At 44.9% G+C, this 24,217-nt stretch overlaps 1 protein-coding gene across 1 annotated transcript in view; it reads left to right on the forward strand.

The window, feature by feature from the left end:
* Positions 1-24,217, forward strand: part of LOC137345645 (complement factor B-like) — a 71,878-nt gene that overhangs the window by 40,814 nt on the left and 6,847 nt on the right. Inside the window, exons 12-17 of the mRNA XM_068008884.1 lie at positions 9,957-10,065; positions 13,220-13,379; positions 14,965-15,044; positions 15,998-16,101; positions 23,079-23,214; positions 23,791-23,840. Of these exons, the coding sequence (XP_067864985.1) occupies positions 9,957-10,065; positions 13,220-13,379; positions 14,965-15,044; positions 15,998-16,101; positions 23,079-23,214; positions 23,791-23,840 (639 nt within the window). The remainder of the gene's footprint in view (positions 1-9,956; positions 10,066-13,219; positions 13,380-14,964; positions 15,045-15,997; positions 16,102-23,078; positions 23,215-23,790; positions 23,841-24,217) is intronic.

The following is a 24,217-nucleotide window of genomic DNA, read 5'->3' on the forward strand; positions in this document are numbered from 1 at the left end:
AAAGACACACACAGAACAAACACACACACACACACAGAAACACACACACACAGAACAAACACATACACACATACACAGAAACACGCACACACACAGAACAAACACACAAACGCACACACACAGAACAAACACACACACACAACACACAAACACACACACAGAAATGCACACATGCACAGAAAAACACATGCAGAGAAAAACACACAGACACACACACAGAACACCATATACACAGAAAAATACACACACACACACACAGAAAAACACACACACACAGAAACACATACACACAGAACAAACACACACATACACAGAAATACACACACACACAGAACAAACACACATACACATACACAGAAACACACACAGAAACACATACACACAGAACAAACACACATACACATACACAGATACACACACACACACAGAACACACAGAAACACATACACACAGAACAAACACACACATACACAGAAATACACACACACATAGAAACACACACAAACACAGAACAAACACACACACAGAACAAATACACATACACAAAAACACACACACAGAGCAAACACACACACAGAACAAACACACACACACAGAAACACACACACACAGAACAAACACACACACAGAACAAGCACACACACACACAGAAACACACAAACACAGAACAAACACACACACACACAGAGAAACATACACACACACAGAACAAAGACACACAAAGAACAAACACACATACACAGAAACATACACACACAGAACAAACACACACACAGAACAAACACACACACACAGAAACAAACACACACACGGAACAAAAACACACATGCACAGAAACACACACACACGCACAGAACAAACACACACACAGAACAAACACACATACACATACACAGAAACACACTCACAGAAACACATACACACAGAACAAACACACACACACATACACAGATACACACACACACACAGAACACACAGAAACACATACACACAGAACAAACACACACACACACATACACAGAAATACACACACAAACAGAACAAACACACACATAGAAACACATACACACAGAACAAACACACACACATACACAGAAACACACACACAGAACAAACACACATGCACAGAAACACACACACAGACACACACAGAACAAACACACACACACACACACACAGAAACACACACACACAGAACAAACACATACACACATACACAGAAACACACACACACACAGAACAAACACACAAACACACACACACAGAACAAACACACACACAGAACACACAAACACACACACAGAAATGCACACATGCACAGAAAAACACATGCAGAGAAAAACACACAGACACACACACAGAAACACCATATACACAGAAAAATACACACACACACACACACAGAAAAACACACACACACACAGAAACACATACACACAGAAATGTACACATACACAGAAAAACACATGCAGAGAAACACACATACACAGAAACACACACACACACAGAAACGCACACATACACAGAAAAACAAATGCAGAGAAAACACACATACATATACACACAGAAACACACACACACACAGAAACACACACACACACAGAACAAACACACACAGAAATACACGCACACTCACACAAAACAAACACACACACACACACAGAACACGCAGAAACACATACACACAGAACAAACACACACACATAGACAGAACACACAGAAACACATATACACAGAACAAACACACAATCACATACACAGAAACACACACACAGAACAAACACACACACACATACATAGAAACACACACACACACACACACAGAACACACAGAAACACATAAACACAGAACAAACACACACACACATACACAGAAACACACACACACACAGAAACACACACACAGTAACACACACACACACACATACACAGAAACACACACAAACATAACAATCACACACAGAACACACAGAAACACATACACACAGAACAAACACACACATACACAGAAACATACACACAGAACAAACACACACACACATACACAGAAACACATAAACACAGAACAAACACACACACACATACACAGAAACACACACACACAGACACACACACACACACAGTAACACACACACACACACAGAACAAACACACACACATACACAGAAACACACACACACACAGAACAATCACACACACACACAGAACACACAGAAACACATACACGCAGAACAAACACACACACACATACACAGAAACACACACACACACAGAACAAACACACACAAACACAGAACACACAGAAACACATACACACAGAACAAACACACACATACACAGAAACATACACACAGAACAAACACACACACACATACACAGAAACACATAAACACAGAACAAACACACACACACATACACAGAAACACACACACACAGACACACACACACACACACAGTAACACACACACACACACAGAACAAACACACACACATACACAGAAACACACACACACACAGAACAATCACACACACACACAGAACACACAGAAACACATACACGCAGAACAAACACACACACACATACACAGAAACATACACACAGAACAAACACACACACACATACACAGAAACACACACACACACAGAACAAACACACACAAACACAGAACACACAGAAACACATACACACAGAACAAACACACACACACACACATACACAGAAACACACACACACACAGAAACACACACACGCACGCACAGAACAAACACACACACATACACAGAAACACACGCACACACACACAGAACAAACACACGCACACATACACAGAAACACACACACACAACAAACGCACACACACACGCACACAGAAACACATACACACAGAACAAACACACAATCACATACACAGAAAGACACACACAGAACAAACACACACACACATACATAGTTCACACACAGAACAAACACACACACAGAACACACAGAAACACATACACACAGAACAAACACACACACACACAGAAACACACACACACACACACAGTAACACACACACACACACAGAAGAAACACACACATACACAGAAACACACACACACACAGAACAATCACACACACACAGAACAAACACACATACACAGAAACACACACACACACACAGAACAAACACACACACACACACAGAACAAACACACACACATTGAAACACACACACACACAGAACAAACACACACACAGAACAAACACATATACACAGAAACACACACACACAGAACAAACACACACACACACATACACAGAAACAAACACACACACAGAACAAACACACACATACACAGAAATACACACACACATAGAAACACACACACTCACAGAACAAACACACATACACAAAAACACACACACAGAGCAAACACACACAGAGAGCAAACACACACACAGAACAAACACACACACACAGAACAAACACACACACAGAACAAGCACACACACAGAACAAGCACACACACACACACAGAAACACACACACACAGAACAAACACACACACACACACAGAGAAACATACACACACACAGAACAAAGACACACAAAGAACAAACACACATACACAGAAACACACACACACAGAACAAACACACACACAGAACAAACACACACATACAGAAACAAACACACACACAGAACAAACACACACATACACAGAAACACACACACGCACAGAACAAACACACACACAGAACAAACACACATACACATACACAGAAACACACACACACAGAACAAACACACACACAGAACAAACACACACACACAGAAACAAACACACACACAGAACAAACACACACATACACAGAAACACACACACACGCACAGAACAAACACACACACAGAACAAACACACATACACATACACAGAAACACACACACACAGAAACACATATACACAGAACAAACACACACACACATACACAGATACACATACATACACAGAACACACAGAAACACATACACACAGAACAAACACACACACATACACAGAAATACACACACACAGAACAAACACACACACAGAAACACATACACACAGAACAAACACACACACATACACAGAAACACACACCCAGAACAAACGCACAAAGACACACACAGAACAAACACACACACACACACAGAAACACACACACACAGAACAAACACATACACACATACACAGAAACACACACACACACAGAACAAACACACAAACGCACACACACAGAACAAACACACACACACAACACACAAACACACACACAGAAATGCACACATGCACAGAAAAACACATGCAGAGAAAAACACACAGACACACACACAGAACACCATATACACAGAAAAATACACACACACACACACAGAAAAACACACACACACACAGAAACACATACACACAGAACAAACACACACATACACAGAAATACACACACACACAGAACAAACACACATACACATACACAGAAACACACACAGAAACACATACACACAGAACAAACACACATACACATACACAGATACACACACACACACAGAACACACAGAAACACATACACACAGAACAAACACACACATACACAGAAATACACACACACATAGAAACACACACAAACACAGAACAAACACACACACAGAACAAACACACATACACAAAAACACACACACAGAGCAAACACACACACAGAACAAACACACACACACAGAAACACACACACACAGAACAGACACACACACAGAACAAGCACACACACAGAAACACACAAACACAGAACAAACACACACACACACAGCGAAACATACACACACACAGAACAAAGACACACAAAGAACAAACACACATACACAGAAACATACACACACAGAACAAACACACACACAGAACAAACACACATACACAAAAACACACACACAGAGCAAACACACACACAGAACAAACACACACACACAGAAACACACACACACAGAACAGACACACACACAGAACAAGCACACACACACACAGAAACACACAAACACAGAACAAACACACACACACACAGTGAAACATACACACACACAGAACAAAGACACACAAAGAACAAACACACATACACAGAAACATACACACACAGAACAAACACACACACAGAACAAACACACACACACAGAAACAAACACACACACGGAACAAAAACACACATGCACAGAAACACACACACACGCACAGAACAAACACACACACAGAACAAACACACATACACATACACAGAAACACACACACAGAAACACATACACACAGAACAAACACACACACACATACACAGATACACACACACACACAGAACACACAGAAACACATACACACAGAACAAACACACACACACACATACACAGAAATACACACACAAACAGAACAAACACACACATAGAAACACATACACACAGAACAAACACACACACATACACAGAAACACACACACAGAACAAACACACATGCACAGAAACACACACACAGACACACACAGAACAAACACACACACACACACACACAGAAACACACACACACAGAACACACAGAAACACATACACACAGAACAAACACACACATACACAGAAATACACACACACATAGAAACACACACAAACACAGAACAAACACACACACAGAACAAACACACATACACAAAAACACACACACAGAGCAAACACACACACAGAACAAACACACACACATAGAAACACACACACACAGAACAAACACACACACAGAACAAGCACACACACACACAGAAACACACAAACACAGAACAAACGCACACACACACAGCGAAACATACACACACACAGAACAAAGACACACAAAGAACAAACACACATACACAGAAACATACACACACAGAACAAACACACACACAGAACAAACACACACACACAGAAACAAACACACACACAGAACAAAAACACACATGCACAGAAACACACACACACGCACAGAACAAACACACACACAGAACAAACACACATACACATACACAGAAACACACACACAGAAACACATACACACAGAACAAACACACACACACATACACAGATACACACACACACACAGAACACACAGAAACACATACACACAGAACAAACACACACACACACATACACAGAAATACACACACAAACAGAACAAACACACACATAGAAACACATACACACAGAACAAACACACACACATACACAGAAACACACACACAGAACAAACACACATGCACAGAAACACACACACAGACACACACAGAACAAACACACACACACACACACAGAAACACACACACACAGAACAAACACATACACACATACACAGAAACACACACACACACAGAACAAACACACAAACACACACACACAGAACAAACACACACACAGAACACACAAACACACACACAGAAATGCACACATGCACAGAAAAACACATGCAGAGAAAAACACACAGACACACACACAGAAACACCATATACACAGAAAAATACACACACACACACACACACAGAAAAACACACACACACACAGAAACACATACACACAGAAATGTACACATACACAGAAAAACACATGCAGAGAAACACACATACACAGAAACACACACACACACAGAAACGCACACATACACAGAAAAACAAATGCAGAGAAAACACACATACATATACACACAGAAACACACACACACACAGAAACACACACACACACAGAACAAACACACACAGAAATACACGCACACTCACACAAAACAAACACACACACACACACAGAACACGCAGAAACACATACACACAGAACAAACACACAATCACATACACAGAAACACACACACAGAACAAACACACACACACATACATAGAAACACACACACACACAGAGAACAAACACACACACAGAACACACAGAAACACATACACACAGAACAAACACACACACACACATACACAGAAACACACACACACACAGAAACACACACACACAGTAACACACACACACAGAACAAACACACACACATACACAGAAACACACACACACACAGAAACACACACACACAGTAACACACACACACAGAACAAACACACACACATACACAGAAACACACACACACACACACAGAACAATCACACACACACACACACAGAACACACAGAAACACATACACACAGAACAAACACACACACACACACATACACACAAACATTCACACAGAACAAACACACACACACATACACAGAAACACACACACACACACAGAACAAACACACACAAACACAGAACGCACAGAAACACATACACACAGAACAAACACACACACACACATACACAGAAACACAAACACACACAGAAACACACACATACACGCACAGAACAAACACACACGCATACACAGAAACACACGCACACACACACAGAACAAACACACACACACATACACAGAAACACACACACAGAACAAACACACACACACGCGCACACAGAAATACATACACACAGAACAAATACACACACATACACAGAAACACACACACAGAACAAACACACTCACACATACACAGAAACACACACACACACACAGAAACACACACACACACACACACAGAACAAACACACACACATACACAGAACACACAGAAACACATACACACAGAACAAACACACACACATACACAGAAACACACACACATACACAGAAACACACACACACACAGAACAAACACATACACACAGAACAAACACACACACACATACACAGAAACACACACACAGAACAAACACACTCACACATACACAGAAACACACACACACACACACACACACACAGAACAAACACACACACAGAACACACAGAAACACATACACACAGAACAAACACACACACATACACAGAAACACACACACACACAGAACAAATGCACACACACAGAAACACACACAGAACAAACACACACACACAGAACAAACACACACACACACAGAAACACACACACACACACAACACACAAACACACACACAGAAACGCACACATACACAGAAAATCACATGCAGAGAAAAACACACATACACACACACAGAAACACCATATACACAGAAAAATACACACACACACAGAAAAATACACACATGCACGCAGAAACACATACACACAGAAACGCACACATACACAGAAAAACACATGCAGAGAAAACACACATGCACACACACAGAAACACCATATACACAGAAAAGTACACACACACACAGAAAAATACACACACACACAAACACATACACACAGAAACGCACACATACACAGAAAAACACATGCAGAGAAAACACACACACAGAAACACCATATACACAGAAAAATACACACACATACAGAAAAACACACACACACAGAAACACAGACACACACAAACAGAAACACAGACACACACACACAAACACACAGACACACACACACACACACACACAGAGAACACACAGAAACACATACACACAGAACAAACACACACACACATACACAGAAACACACACACACACACACAGAACAAACGCACACAGAAACAAACACACAGAACAAACACACACACACACAAACAAACACACACAACACACAAACACACACACAGAAACGCACACATACACAGAAAATCACATGCAGAGAAAAACACACATACACACACACAGAAACACCATATACACAGAAAAATACACACACACACACACAGAAAAACACACACACACACGCACACACAGAAACACATACACACAGAAACGCACACATACACAGAAAAACACATGCAGAGAAAACACACATACACACACACAGAAACACCATATACACAGAAAAATACACACACATACAGAAAAACACACACACAAACAGAAAAACACACACACAGAAAAAAACACACACACAAACACACACACACAGAAAAATACCCAACACACAGAAACACACGTACACACACAGACAGAAATACTCGTACACACACACACAGAAAAATACCCAACACACAGAAACACACGTACACACACAGACAGAAATACATGTACACACACACACAGAAAAACACACACACACACACACACACACACACACACACACATACCCAGAAAAAAAAACACACACACACACAGAGAAAAACACATACACACAAGAACACACACATACACGCAGACAAACACACACACACAGGGAGACAGACAGACAAACAGAGACACACACACACACATACACAGCGAGAGAGAGAGAGAAAAAGTGACAGGGAGAGACAGACACACACATGCAAATAGGCAGACAGAGAGATACACACACAGACACAGGGTGAAAGAGAGATACAGAGAGAGACAGAAAGCGACAGGGAAAGACACACACATGCAAACAAACAGACAGAGAGAGAGACAGATAGAGAGAGGGTCACAGGGAGAGACAGGGAGACACACACCCAGGGAGAGAGACACACACCGCACACACAGACACAGGGCGAGATAGACACACATGGAGAGGGAGAGAGAGAGAGAGAGAGAGAGACACATACACACACGGAGAGGGAGAGAGAGACACACACATACATGGAGAGGGAGAGAGAGAGAGAAAGTGGGAGAAGGAAAAACAGGGAGACAGAATGAGAGAGAAAGAGGCAGTGTGAGAGAGAGAGAAGGAATGTGAAAGAATGAAAATGTGTTAGTGAGTGAGCATTTGAAGGATCAGCAGGTAGTGTAGGTCAATGAGGACGGGACGGGTGAGGGTTAGGATATGGACTGTTGAGTGGTGGATTTATCAGGTTTACTGGGGTCAGTAACGAGGGAGGGAGGGAGGAGATATCCACAGATGCCAGGACCCTGAAAGGTGCCACCAGGATGAGGAAAGCCATTGGTATCAGACACTCAGTTGGGTTTAAATCGGCTTTCTCCTCCGCCAGCTGTTTCGATGTTCTGGATCCATCGTGACAGACGAGTGGATTTTAACAGCAGCTCACTGCTTCGAAAATCTGCCGGCAGGAGAGACCGACAGCATGTCCATTACCGTCGGTAAGAACTCAACTCTTTTTTCTTTCTTTTCAATGCTGCATGGCTGTAGTCCCGGGTGATGGACTGAATGTGACACACAGAACTGTCCGCCCATTACAGGATCCATCCAGCCTTTATCTCATTTACATCAATACGGGTGATCCACCCAGTGCTTCAACTCATCCATCTGTACCTCCCTATCCCATTCTCACCAACACAGGAAATAGGAGCAGTAGGCCATTCGGCCCCTCGAGCTTCAACTAGATCCTGGCTGATCTTCTACCTCAACGCCATTTTCCCACACTATCCCCATATCCCTTGATATTTTTAATATCCTTGTTGGAGAACCTTGAATAATTTTTCATAAACATAACATTACACAGTATGTACAGTACAGAAACAGGCCTTTCGGTCCATCTGGTCCATACTGTTGTTTAGGTTCCACACGAAGCTCCTTCAATCCCCTCTTCATCAAACCCCATCCCCATATCCTTCTATTCCTTTCTCCCTCATGTGTTTATCCAGATTCCCCTCACCGTATCTATTCTATTCACCTCAACCACTCCGTGTGGTAGCAAGTCCAACATTCTCACCCCGAGCCAGGCTGTTCCAGTACAGCTACAACACTGACATCTACCCGGCAATCTGGAAAATTGCCCAGGTCTGTCCTGTACACAAAAAGCAGGAGAAATCCAACCCGACCAATTACCGCCCCATCAGCCTACTCTCAATCATCAGTAAAGTGATGGAAGGGGTCGTCAACAGTGCTATCAAGTGGCACTTGCTTAGCAATAACCTGCTCTCTGATGCTCAGTTTGGGTTCCACCAGGGCCACTCCGCTCATGACCTCATTACAGCCTTGGTTCAAACATGGACAAAAGAGCTGAACTCAAGAGGTGAGGTGAGAGTGACTGCCCTTGACATCAAGGCAGCATTTGACTGAGTATGGCTTCACGAAGCCCTAGAAAGACTGGAGTCAATGGGAATTGACTGGAGTCAATGGGAAGGCTCCGCTGGTTGGAGTCATACCTAGCGCAAAGGAAGATGGCTGTGGTTGTTGGAGGTCAATTCTCTCAGCTCAAGGACATTACTGCAGGAGTTCCTCAGGGTAGTGTCCTAGGCCCGACCATCTTCAGCTGATTCATCAACAACCTTCCTTCAATCATAAGTCATAGAGTCATAGAGTTAAACAGCACAGAAACAGGCCCTTCGGCCCATCGTGTCTGTGCCGGCCATCAAGCACCTCACTATTCTAATCCCATTTTCCAGCACTTGGCCTGTAGCCTTGTATGCTATGGCATTTCAAGTGCTCATCTAAATACTTCTTAAATGTTGTGAGGGCTCCTGCCTCTACCACCTCTTCAGGCAGTGCGTTCCTGATTCCAACCACCCTCTGGGTGAAAACAAATTTCCTCAAATCCCTGCTAAACCTCATGCCCCTTACCTAAACTCTATGCCCCCGGTTATTGACCCCTCCGCTATGGGAAAAAGTCTCTTCCTATCTAACCTATCAATGCCCCTCATAATTTTGTAAACCTCAATCAGGTCCCCCCTCAGCCTTCTCTGCTCTAAGGAAAACAACCCTAGCCTTTTCAGTCTCTCTTCATAGCTGAAATGCTCCAGCCCAGGCAACATCCTGGTGAATCTCCTCTGCACCCTCTCCAGTGCAATCACATCCTTCCTCTGTGGCAACCAGAACTGTACACAGTACTCCAGCTGTGGCCTAACTACTGTTTTATACAGCTCCATCATAACCTCCCTGCTCTTATATTCTATGCCTCAGCTGATAAAGGCAAGTATCCCATATGCCTTCCCAACCATCTTATCTACCTGTGCTGCTGCCTTCAGTGATCTATGAACAAGTACACCAAGGTCCCTCTGACCCTCTGTACTTCCTACGGTCCTGCCATCCATTGTATATTCCCTTGTCTTGTTAGTCCTCCCAAAGTGCATCACCTCACACTTCTCAGGATTAAATTCCATTTGCCACTGCTCTGCCCATCTTAACAGCCCACCTATATCATCCTGTAATCTAAGGCTTTCCTCCTCACTATTTACGACACCACCAATTTTCATCTCATCTGCAAACTTACCCGTCAGAAGTGGGGATGTTCGCTGATGATTGCACAATATTCAGCACCATTCGCGACTCCTCAGATACTGAAGCAGCCAATGTCCAGATGCAGCAAGACCTGGACAACATCCAGGCTTGGGCTGATAAGTGGCAAGTAACATTCACGCCATACAAGTGCCAGACAATGACCATCTCAAACAAAAGAGAATCTAACCATCTCCCCTTCATATTCAATGGCATTATCATCGCTGAATCCCCCACTATCAACATCCTGGCATTACCATTGACCAGAAACTGAACTGGAGCAGCCACATAAATACCGTGGCTACAAGAGCAGGTCAGAGGCTAGGAATCCTGAGGCAAGTAACTCACCTCCTGACTCCCCAAAGCCTGTCCACCATCTACAAGGCACAAGTCAGGAGTGTGATGGAATACTCTCCACTTGCCTGGATGGGTGCAGCTCCAAAAACAGTCAAGAAGGTCAACACCATCCAGGACAAAGCAGCCCGCTTGATTGGCACCTCATCTACAAACATTCACTCCCTCCAACACCGACGCACAGTGGCAGCAGTGTGTACCATCTACAAGATGCACTGCAGCAATGCACCAAGGCTCCTTAGACAGCACCTTCCAAACCCGCGACCTCTACCAACTAGAAGGACAAGGGCAGCAAATACATGGGAACACCACCACCTGCAAGTTCCCCTCCAAGTCACACACCATTCCTTCACTGTCACTGGGTCTTAAAATCCTGGAATTTACATAGCGCCTTTTATGACCTGAGAATGCTGCAGAGGGCTTTACAGCCAATGAAGTGGTTATGAAGTGTAGTCACAGTTGTAATGTTGGGAAACGTGGCAGCCAATTTGCGCACAGGAAGATCTTACCTGACTGGAATGTGATAAATGGTCAGTTAATCTGGCTTTTATTTTCAAAGTGATGTTGGTTTCAGGATAGATAGTGACCCAGGACACTGGGGATGATTCTCCTTCAGTGGGATCTTTCACATCCACATGGGAGGACACCGAGCACCCAATTTAACATCTGATCCGAAAGAACCGCACAGTTTAATGGAGCTCGTTTTTCTTTGGTCTCTTGCAGGGACTAACAGCGATCTGGTGTCCCTGCAGATAGAGCGTGTAATAAAACATCCAAGCTATAACCTGACTGGGAAGATGGAGAAGAGCATCCGGGAGTTTTACGATTACGACATTGCCTTGATTAAGATAAAGCCAAAGCTGAACTTTACAACATACATCAGGTAAAGGAAGAGAGAAGGCCCTCTGTCTGGATCCAAATGGATTGTTCTCCTCTCCCTGTCTGGTGGGAGTGAGGGTCGAGACTGGGGCTGTGACTTACACTCCAGTCTAGACGGGCTCTGCCCAGGGAGCGTCCCACAATGATAGTCTCATCTGGAAGGAATCTACACAGGGAGCATCCCACAAGTACCAAGACAGTCTCGCCTATTCACACAGGGAGCGTGTCACAAGTACACTGGCAGACTCATTATGATGGGCTCCGCACAAGGAATAGGGAGCATCCCACAATTGCATCAGCAGTGTCGATATGAAGGGCTCCACATAGGGAACATCTCACAATCACACCAACAGTCTCGAAATGACAGGTTCCTCATAGGGAGCGTCCCACAATGACATCAACTGTCTTGATATGACCGGCTCCACCTAGGGACTAGGTAGTGTCCCACAATTACACCAACAGTCTCGATATGACAGGTTCCTCATAGGGAGCGTCCCACAATTACATTGACAGTGTGAAAAGGACAATTTGAGCACATGGAGCATCCCACAATTACACCGACAGTCTCGATATGACAGGCTCCACATAGGGAGCGTCCCACAATTACATTGACAGTGTGAAAAGGACAATTTGAGCACATGGAGCATCCCACAATTACACCGACAGTCTCGATATGATAGGCTCCACATAGGGAACATCCCACAATTACACTGACTGTCTCATTAGATGGGCTCCACACAGGAAGCTTCACACAATTACACCAACAGTCTCGATATGCTGGGCTCCTCACAGGGAGCGTCCCACAATTAAATTAACAGAGCTGATATGACAGATTACACACAGGGAGCATCTCGCAATTACACCAACAGTCTTGATATGATGGGCTGCATGCAGGGAGCGTCCCACAATTCCACTCTCATTATGACGGGCTCCACACAGGGCGCGTCCCACAATTATACCAATAGTCTCAATATGATGGGTTCCGCGCAGGGAGCGTCCCATAATCACACTGATTGTCTCATTAGACGGGCTCCACATAGGGAGTGACCCACAATTACACTGACAGTGCCAAAAGGACATGTTGCACACAGAGAGCCTCCCACAGTTAAATTGACAGTCTCGATATGACGGGCTCCACACAGGGAGCGTCCCACAATTATACCAATAGTCTCAATATGATGGGTTACGCGCAGGGAGCGTCCCATAATCACACTGATTGTCTCATTAGACGGGCTCCACATAGGGAGTGACCCACAATTACACTGACAGTGCCAAAAGGACATGTTGCACACAGAGAGCCTCCCACAGTTAAATTGACAGTCTCGATATGACGGGCTCCACATAGGGAGCATCCCACAATTACACTGATACTGGGGTTAGGTGGACTCCACATATATAAAGAAAAGCTCAGTATGTCTATTTTTGCTGGCATACCCAGGAGTGTGATCAAATTGTGATATTAATGCTGGTTTATCTAATTGAGGTTTGATTGGTTATGTAAATGAGATACTTCCTCCTTTACATTCCTTGCCTTCAGCCCTGCCTTGCCGTGTCAGTGATTAATGTTCTCCCCTCCTTTCTACCCTCAGACCAATATGCCTGCCATGCACATTGGAAACAAGCATCGCTCTGCGGAAATCTCAGACTGAAGCAACCTGCATTGATCACAGTAATCTTCTTCAGTTCATTCCTATCTCAGTTCCACCCGACCTCACCCGCGTTGGAGCGTTAAGGGTTAATAATCAAACTGACCTGATTTATGACCTGTCACAGCACAAAAGGAACAACAAACCAGTGGGATGCCTCAGCAGTGACTGGGCCATGAGTGATTAATGTAGAACCTTAGAGGCTAGTGGGATAAATATAGGCAGAGGGATCGATTTAACCATGGTATAGAGTGGATATTTAGGAAGAAAGAACTACTCCTCAAAAGATTCAATAACAGAGGAGTCATAGAGTAATTTAAAGCACAGGAGGAGGCCATTTGGCCCTCAGTCCATGCCAGCTCTCCATGGAGCTATACAGTCAATCTCACTCTCACTCCCCTGGCTCGATCTCTGTAGCCCTGCAAGTCTTTTCTCTCAGGTGACCATCCAAACTCCTCTTGAAGGCGTTGATTGTCTTCACTTCCACACCCCCTACCTCCCCCCCCCCAACATTGTGGGCAGCGTGTTCCAGGTCATTACCACCCGCTGTGTAAAAAACATTTCTCATATTCCCCCTGTATCTCAAGTCTGTTGAGGGTACAAGGTCTTGCCTGTTGGTTCTGAGGGTCCGATGGAAAGGAAGTTTGAGCAGTCTACACATAGTTCCGATTGGATATGGGACAGCAGTACAAAGCTGCCCTAACTTTAGCATTAAAGTTAGTATTGACACCCCACAGGGGCACAAAGGTGTCTTGCGGGATCTTAAGAAGTCAGACCAATGCAGGAGCGTGCAGTTCTGAAGTTCTGAAAATATCATTTTTGGGATATTAACTTTGTGTCTAACTACAATGCACCTGACTAAAGAGTGCTCGCTCTGATGGGTTGGGTAGATGTTTCTCAACATTCTGCTATCTCACAGAGCAAAAAAAAAACCTCCGTCAAATGAAAGTTTTGTCAAGATATGTCTCCATTGCAGGGAGAGAACTCCTACCAACTCTGGGAACTGTTGAAGCCAAGTTTATTCAGACAGCTACCAGAAAGCAGAATCTGAAAACAGTGAGAATAAAGACTGGTGAATCGGTGAGTTATCCTCTATGAGAATATTCTGTCACTTCCAACATGTCAACAGTGTTCTGGTCCAGCGACCAAGACACGACAACAACAATATTTATGTAGCGCCTTGAAACGTAATAAAAAGTGCCAAAGCCCTTCACAGCAGAATTATAAAGACAAAAGTATGACTGCGAGCCACATATGGAGATATTAGGTCAGATGACCAAAAGTTTGGGTTTTAAGGAATGTCAAAAAGGAGGAATGCAAGGTGGAGAGGCAGAGAGGTTTAGCTTAGGGCCTAGATAGCTGAAGGTACGGCCACAGCACGTGAGGAAGAGTGATCATCGTATCAGAAGGTTTAGACGAGTAATGCAGAAAAGCAAGGAATGATATCAGGTAGAACATCTAGATTGGAAGAGGGCTCATTTCAATGCGATGAGAAGGGATCTTCATTTGTTCATTGGTGTTATCTTCTTCCTCGAAGGTTGACTGCCAAGGATCTCCATCTCTGTCTGTCCTGTGCTGTCCTTACACATGCTGCATAGGTCAACTGCAGCCAGTCCATTACATCCATGTTCTTCTCTGCTTCCCTCTCCTACATTTTCCATTGCTCTTTCCTTCTACCTTCTGCTCTGATGATGTGACCGAGATATTGTATCTTTCTCTCTTTGATGTCCTGTATTAATTTATTCTTTTCTCCAGCCATTTCCAGCACTCCCTCATTCGTCTTTCTGTCTGTGTAGGAGATGCGGAACATCCTCCAATATGGTCACATCTCAAATGCATTCAGCTTATCAATAATCTCTTTGTTTGTTTGTAGAAGGAATCTAGCCAGGGTAAAACGGAACCAAACACTGACAGGAAAAGCTGTAGCGGAACAATGGGTTATCTTGAAGGGAGAGATGTTCAAGGTACAGGCTAGGGACATTCCAATGAGGCCGAAAGGCAAGGGAACTAAACACAGGGCTCCTTGAATGACGAAGCAGAGACAGAGAATTTGATTAAACAAAAAAGGGTGTATGTTGTACGCCAGGTGAATTCTTCAAGTGAGAACTGGGTCATATACAATAAAGTTGAGAGGGGAGGTGAAGAGGAAAATAAGACTGGCAAAGAGAGAATATGAGAATAGAATGGCAGTTAACATAAAGGGGACACAAAAATCCTCCACCGGTATGTTGTTTTTATTATTCGTTTGTGGGATGTGGGCGTCGCTGGTCGGGCCAGCATTTATTGCCCATCCCTAATTGCCCTTGAGAAGGTGGTGGTGAGCTGCCTTCTTGAACCACTGCAGTCCATGTGGGGTAGGTACACCCACAGTGCTGTTAGGAAGCGAGTTCCAGGATTTTGACCCAGCGACAGTGAAGGAACGGTGATATAGTTCCAAGTCAGGATGGTGTGTGACTTGGGGGGGAACTTGCAGGTGGTGGTGTTCCCATGCATCTGCTGCCCTTGTCCTTCTAGATGGTAGAGGTCGTGGGTTTGGAAGGTGCTGACTAAGGAGCCTTGGTGCATTGCTGCAGTGCATCTTGTAGATGGTACACACTGCTGCCACTGTGCGTCAGTGGTGGAGGGAGTGAATGTTTGTGGATGGAGTGCCAATCAAGCGGGCTGCTTTGTCCTGGATGATGTTGAGCTTCTTGAGTGTTTTTGGAGCTGCACCCATCCAGGCAAGTGGAGAGTATTCCATCACACTCCTGACTTGTGCCTTGTAGATTGTGGACAGGCTTTGGGGAGTCAGGAGGTGAGTTACTCGCCGCAGGATTCCTAGCCTCTTGTAGCCACGGTGTTTATATGGCTACTCCAGTTCAGTTTCTGGTCAATGGTAACCTCCAGGATGTTGATAGTGGGTGATTCAGTGATGGTAATGCCATTGAACATGAAGGGGAGATGGTTAGATTCTCTCGTGTTGGAGATGGTCATTGCCTGGCACTTGCGTGGCGCGAATATTACTTGCTACTTATCAGCCCAAGCCTGGATATTGTCCAGGTCTTGCTGCATCTGGACATGGGCTGCTTCAGTATCTGAGGAGTCACGAATGGTGCTGAACATTGTGCAATCATCGGCGAACATCCCCACTTCTGACCTTATGACTGAAGGAAGGTCATTGATAAAGCAGCTGAAGATGGTTGGGCCTAGGACACTACCCTGAGGAACTCCTGGAGCTGAGATGATTGACCTCCAACAACCACAACCATCTTCCTTTATGTTCGGTATGACTCTAACCAGCAGAGAGTTTTCCCCCTGATTCCCGTTGACTCTAGTTTTGCTAGAGCTCCTTGATGCCATACTCAGTCAAATGCTGCCTTGATGTCAAGGGCAGTCACTCTCACCTCACCTCTTGAGTTCAGCTCTTTTGTCCATGTTTGAACCAAGATTGTAATGAGGTTTTTTTTTACTTCATAGCTGTTAGATAAACTGAGCAGCTTGCTAGGCCATTTCGGAGGGCATGTAAGAGTCAACCACATTGCTGTGGGTCTGGAGTCACATGTAGGCCAGACCAGGTAAGGACAGCAGATTTCCTTCCCTAAAAGACATTAGTGATCCAGATGGGTTTTTACAACAATCGACAATAGTTTCATGGCCATCATTAGATGAGCTTTTTTAAATTCCAGATTTATTAATTGAATTCCAATTCCACCTTTTGCCATGGTGGAATTCAACCCATGTCCCCAGAGCAATACCCTCGATCTCTGGGTTACTAGTCCAATGACAATACCACTATGCCACCTAACACTTTACTGATGATCGGGAGTAGGTTGACAGGGCGGTAATTGGCCAGGGTTGGATTTGTCCTGGTTTTTGTTTACAGGACAGACCTGGGCAATTTTCCACATTGCTGGGTAGATGCCAGTGTTGTAGCTGTACTGGAACAGTTTGGCAAGGGATGTGCGGTAATGTTATTAGGACCCATAGCCTTTGCAGTATCCAGTGCCTTCAGTCGTTTCATATCATGCGGAGTGAATCGAATTGGCTGAAGTCTGGCATCTGTGATGCTGGGGACTTCAGGAGGAGGCCGAGATAGATCATCAACCCGGCACTTCTGGCTGAAGATTGTTGCAAATGCTTCGGCCTGGTCTTTTGCACTGATGTGTTGGGCTCCCCCATCATTGAGAATGGGGATATTTGTGGAGCCACCTCCTCCAATAAGTTATTTAATTGTCCATCACCATTTATGACAGGATGTGGCAGGACTGCAGAGCTTAGATCTGATCCGTTGGTTGTGGGATCGCTTAGCTCTGTCTATCGCATGCTGCTTCCACTATTTGGCATGCAAGTCATCCTGGGTTGTAGCTTCACCAGGTTGACACCTCATTTTGAGGTATGCCTGTTACTGCTGCTGGCATGCTCTCCTGCACCCTTCATTGAACCAGGGTTGGTCTCCTGGCTTGATGGTGATGGTAGAGTGGGAGATATGCCGGGCCATCAGGCTACACATTGTGGTTGAGTACAATTCTGCTGCTGCTGATGGCCCACAGCGCCTCATGGATGCCCAGTTTAGAGTTGCTAGAACTGTTCAAAATCTATCCCATTTAGCACAGTGGTAGTGCCACACAACACGATGGACAGTATCCTCAATGTGAAGGCGGAATTTTGTCTCCACAAGGACTGTGTGATGGTCACTCCTACCAATACTGTCACGGACAGATACATCTGTGGCAGGTAGGTTGGTGAGGACGAGGTAAAGTAGGTTTTTCCCTCTTATTGGTTCCCTCACCACCTGCTGCAGACCCAGTCTAGTAGATATGTCCTTTAGGACTCAGCCAGCTCGGTCAGTAGTGTTGCTACTGAGCCACTCTTGGTGATGGACATTGAAGTCCCCCACCCAGAGTACATTCTTGCTACCCTCAGTGCTTTCTCCAAGTGGTGTTCAACATGGAGGAGTACTGACTCATCAGCTGAGGGAGATGCAGTAGGTGGTAATCAGCAGGAGGTTTCCTTGAACATGTTTGACCTGTGTTGTAAATGACTCTTTGACAATGGTGGAGCGTTTAAAATTGGGGATGCTCAAGAGGCCAGAATTAGAGGAATGCAGATATCTTGAGGGGTTGTGGAGCTGCAGGAGATTACAGAGATAGGGAGAGGCGAGGTCGAGGAGGGTTTTGAAAACAAGGATGAGAATTTTACAATCAAGATGTTGCTTGACCAGGAGTCAATGTAGGTCAGTGAGCACAGTGGGTGATGGGGAATGGGACCTGGTGTGAGTTAAAACACAGGCAGCAGAGTTTCGGATGACCTCAAGTTGACAGAGAGTAGAATGTGGGAGACCAGCCAGGAGTGAGTTAGAATAGTTAAGTCTAGAGGCAACAAAGGCATGAATGAGGGTTTCAGCAGCTGATGAGCTGAGACAGGGGTGAAGTCAGGCAATGCCAGGGAGATGGAAATAGGCGATCTTCATGATGGCACGAATATGAGGTCGGAAACTCACCTTGGGGTCAAATGTGATTCCAAGACTGTGAACACACTGGTTTAATCTCAGACAGGGAGAGGGATAGAGTCGGTAGCTAGGGAACAGAGTTTGAAGTGGGGAACAAAAACAATGGCTTCAGTCTTCCCAATATTTAATTGGAGGAAATGTCTGCTCCTGGATGCCAGATAAAGCAGTCTGATAATTTAGAAACAGCGGAGGAGTCGAGAGAGGTGGTGGTGAGGTAGGGCTGGGTGTTGTCAGCATACAGGCGGCACAGTGGCGCAGTGGTTAGCACCGCAGCCTCACAGCTCCAGGGACCCGGGTTCGATTCCGGGTACTGCCTGTGTGGAGTTTGCAAGTTCTCCCTGTGTCTGCGTGGGTTTTCTCCGGGTGCTCCGGTTTCCTCCCACAAGCCAAAAGACTTGCAGGTTGGTAGGTAAATTGGCCATTATAAATTGTCACTAGTATAGGTAGGTGGTAGGGAAATATAGGGACAAGTGGGGATGTTTGGTAGGAATATGGGATTAGTGTAGGATTAGTATAAATGGGTGGTTGATGTTCGGCACAGACTCGGTGGGCCGAAGGGCCTGTTTCGGTGCTGTATCTCTAAACAGGTGAAATCTAACGTCGTGTTTTCGGATGATGTCGCCGAGAAAAGTCATTGGCAAACAGGATTAAGGAAAATCCCAAGGCTTTTTATACATATATAAAGAGCAAGAGGGTAACGAGGGAAAGGGTTGGCCCACTCAAGGACAGAGATGGTAATCTATGTGTGGAGCCTGAGGAAATGGGCGAGGTGCTAAATGAGTACTTTGCATCAGTATTCACCAAAGAGAAGGACTTGGTGGATGATGAGCCGAGGGAAGGGAGTGCAGATAGTCTCAGTCATCTCATTATCAAAAAGGAGGAGGTGTTGGGTGTCTTGCAAAGCAATAAGGTAGATAAGTCCCCAGGGCCTGATGGGATCTACCCCAGAATACTGAGGGAGGCAAGGGAAGAAATTGCTGGGGCCTTGACAGAAATCTTTGCATCTTCATTGGCTACAGGTGAGGTACCAGAGGACTGGAGAATAGCCAATGTTGTGCCTTTGTTTAAGAAGGGTGGCAGGGATAATACAGGAAATTATAGGCCGATGAGCCTTCCGTCAGTGGTAGGGAAACTATTAGAGAGGATTATTTGGGACAGGATTTACTCCCATTTGGAAACAAACTAACGTATTAGCGAGAGACAGCATGGTTTTGTGAAGGGGAGGTCGTGTCTTACTAATTTGATTGAGTTTTTTGAGGAAGTGACGAAGATGATTGATGAAGGAAGGGCAGTGGATGTTATCTAGATGGACTTTAGTAAAGCCTTTGACAAGGTCCCGCATGGCAGACTGGTACAAAAGGTGAAGTCACACGGGATCAGAGGTGAGCTGGCAAGATGGATACAGAACTGGCTTGGTCATAGAAGACAGAGGGTAGCAGTGGAAGGGTGTTTTTCTGAATGGAGGGATGTGACTAGTGGTGTTCCGCAGGGATCAGTGCTGGGACCTTTGCTGTTTGTAGTATATATAAATGATTTAGCGGAAAATGTAGCTGGTCTGATTAGTAAGTTTGCGGACGACACAAAGGTTGGTGGAGTTGCGGGTAATGATGAGGATTGTCAGAGGATACAGCAGGATATAGATCGGTTGGAGACTTGGGCGGAGAAATGGCAGATGGAGTTTAATCCGGACAAACATTTTGGAAGGGCTAATGCAGGTGGGAAGTATACAGTAAATGGCAGAACCCTTAGGAGTATTGACAGGCAGAGAGATCTGGACGTCACTGAAAGTGGCAACGCAGGTGGATAAGGTAGTCAAGAAGGCATACGGCATGCTTGCCTTCATCGGTCGGGGCATAGAGTATAAAAATTGGCAAGTCATGTTGCAGCTGTACAGAACCTTAGTTAGGCCACACATAGAATATTGCGAGCAATTCTGGTCGCCACACTACCAGAAGGACGTGGAGGCTTTGGAGAGGGTGCAAAGGAGGTTTACCAGGATGTTGCCTGGTCTGGAGGGCATTAGCTATGAGGAGAGGTTGGAACAACTCGGATTGTTTTCACTGGAACGACGAAGGTGGAGGGGCGACATGATAGAGGTTTACAAAATTATGAGCGGCATGGACAGAGTGGATAGTCAGAAGTTTTTTCCCAGTGTGGAAGAGTCAGTTACTAGGGGACATAGGTTTAAGGTGCGAGGGGCAAAGTTTAGAGGGGATGTGCGAGGCAAGTTCTGTACACAGAGGGTGGTGAGTGCCTGGAACTTGCTGCCGGGGGAGGTGGTGGAAGCAGGTACGATAGTGACGTTTAAGAGGCATCTTGACAAATATATGAATAGGATGGGAATAGAGGGATATGGGCCCCGGAAGTGCAGAAGGTGTTAGTTTAGGCAGGCATCAAGATTGGCGCAGGCTTGGAGGGCCGAATGGCCTGTTCCTGTGCTGTACTGTTCTTTGTTCTTTGAGAGTCAGTAAGTAGATGAGAAATAGGAGGGGCCAAGTATAGATCCTTGGGGGACATCAGAGGTAAAATATAGATGGATACTGTGGTAATTCTTCAATGTACTTTTCAGGAAAGAGCTTTTTGTGAGAAGGATGCACTCAAGGCTTCCATATACGTCAATGTAAGTGATGTCAACGATGTGGTCACTGATCGCTTTCTGTGTACAGGAGGAAGCACAAGTACGTATGAAGACATCAGCTGTAAGGGTAAGTCCGCTTTTCCTCTCTCCTCTCCTCAAGCCTGGAATTCTACACCGAGCTACATTTCCATTGCTGACATCTTCCCACTCCTCACACCTTTGCAGTGACTGTCACCTGGCTATCTTGCAGTGGAGCCCGATCCTGGCCCCACTGAGCCACCAGGCCATGAGAGTCATGTTCAGACTAGGTCCCTTCAATGTGACCCACCCTCCAGTTACACCACCAGCTGCCCAATGGCCCCTCTGAGAAGTGAGATTGCCGACTCGAGGCAGTTTTGAGCTCACTCTGAAATGGGTCGAGTCAGCCAAGCTCATTTCACCCACGTCGGCGGAGGAGTGGGGGGGGGCGGGGGGGGGTGGGGGAAGGGGGAGTGTAATTTTGTGAGGTGAGGTAAGGCTCTTCTTGACGGAGCCTTGGTAGATGGGAGCAGGAGTCCCAGAATCAGTCCAGCAGTGTTTAAACTCAATGCACACCCCTTGTTGCCATTGGGAGTGGAGCTTCAGATTATTCCCCATTAACAGGGAGCAGATAGAGGGCTATTTGAGGATGACTAACTCTTGTATCCTTTTTTTTTTCCAATAGGAGACTCAGGCGGACCCCTGTACATTCAAAAACTGTATCGATATGTTCAGGTATGTATTCAATGAAACCACGAAGGCACAACAATGCAAAGATCAGGCACATCTTAATACTGGTGCAGTCTCACAACTAAGAGTCAAGGGACACTTAACCATTAACAGATTGGTACCAGATATGAGGGACTGCAGTTCCATGGAGAAACCAGAGATGCTGGGATTTGCTCTCCTCAAAGCAGAGAAGGTTGAGGGGAGATTTCGTAGAGGTGTTCAAAATTGTGAGGGGTTTCAATTGAGTAGTTAAGGAGAATCCGTTCCCACAAGCAGGAGGGTTGCTGACCAGGGGACACAGATAGATAGGAATATAGGACTTACGAGCAGGAGTAGGCCATTCAGCCCTGCTCCACCATTCAATAAGATCATGGCTGATCTGG

The sequence above is a fragment of the Heterodontus francisci genome, chromosome 29, assembly GCF_036365525.1.
Source record: "Heterodontus francisci isolate sHetFra1 chromosome 29, sHetFra1.hap1, whole genome shotgun sequence".
Taxonomy (NCBI): Eukaryota; Metazoa; Chordata; class Chondrichthyes; order Heterodontiformes; family Heterodontidae; genus Heterodontus; species Heterodontus francisci.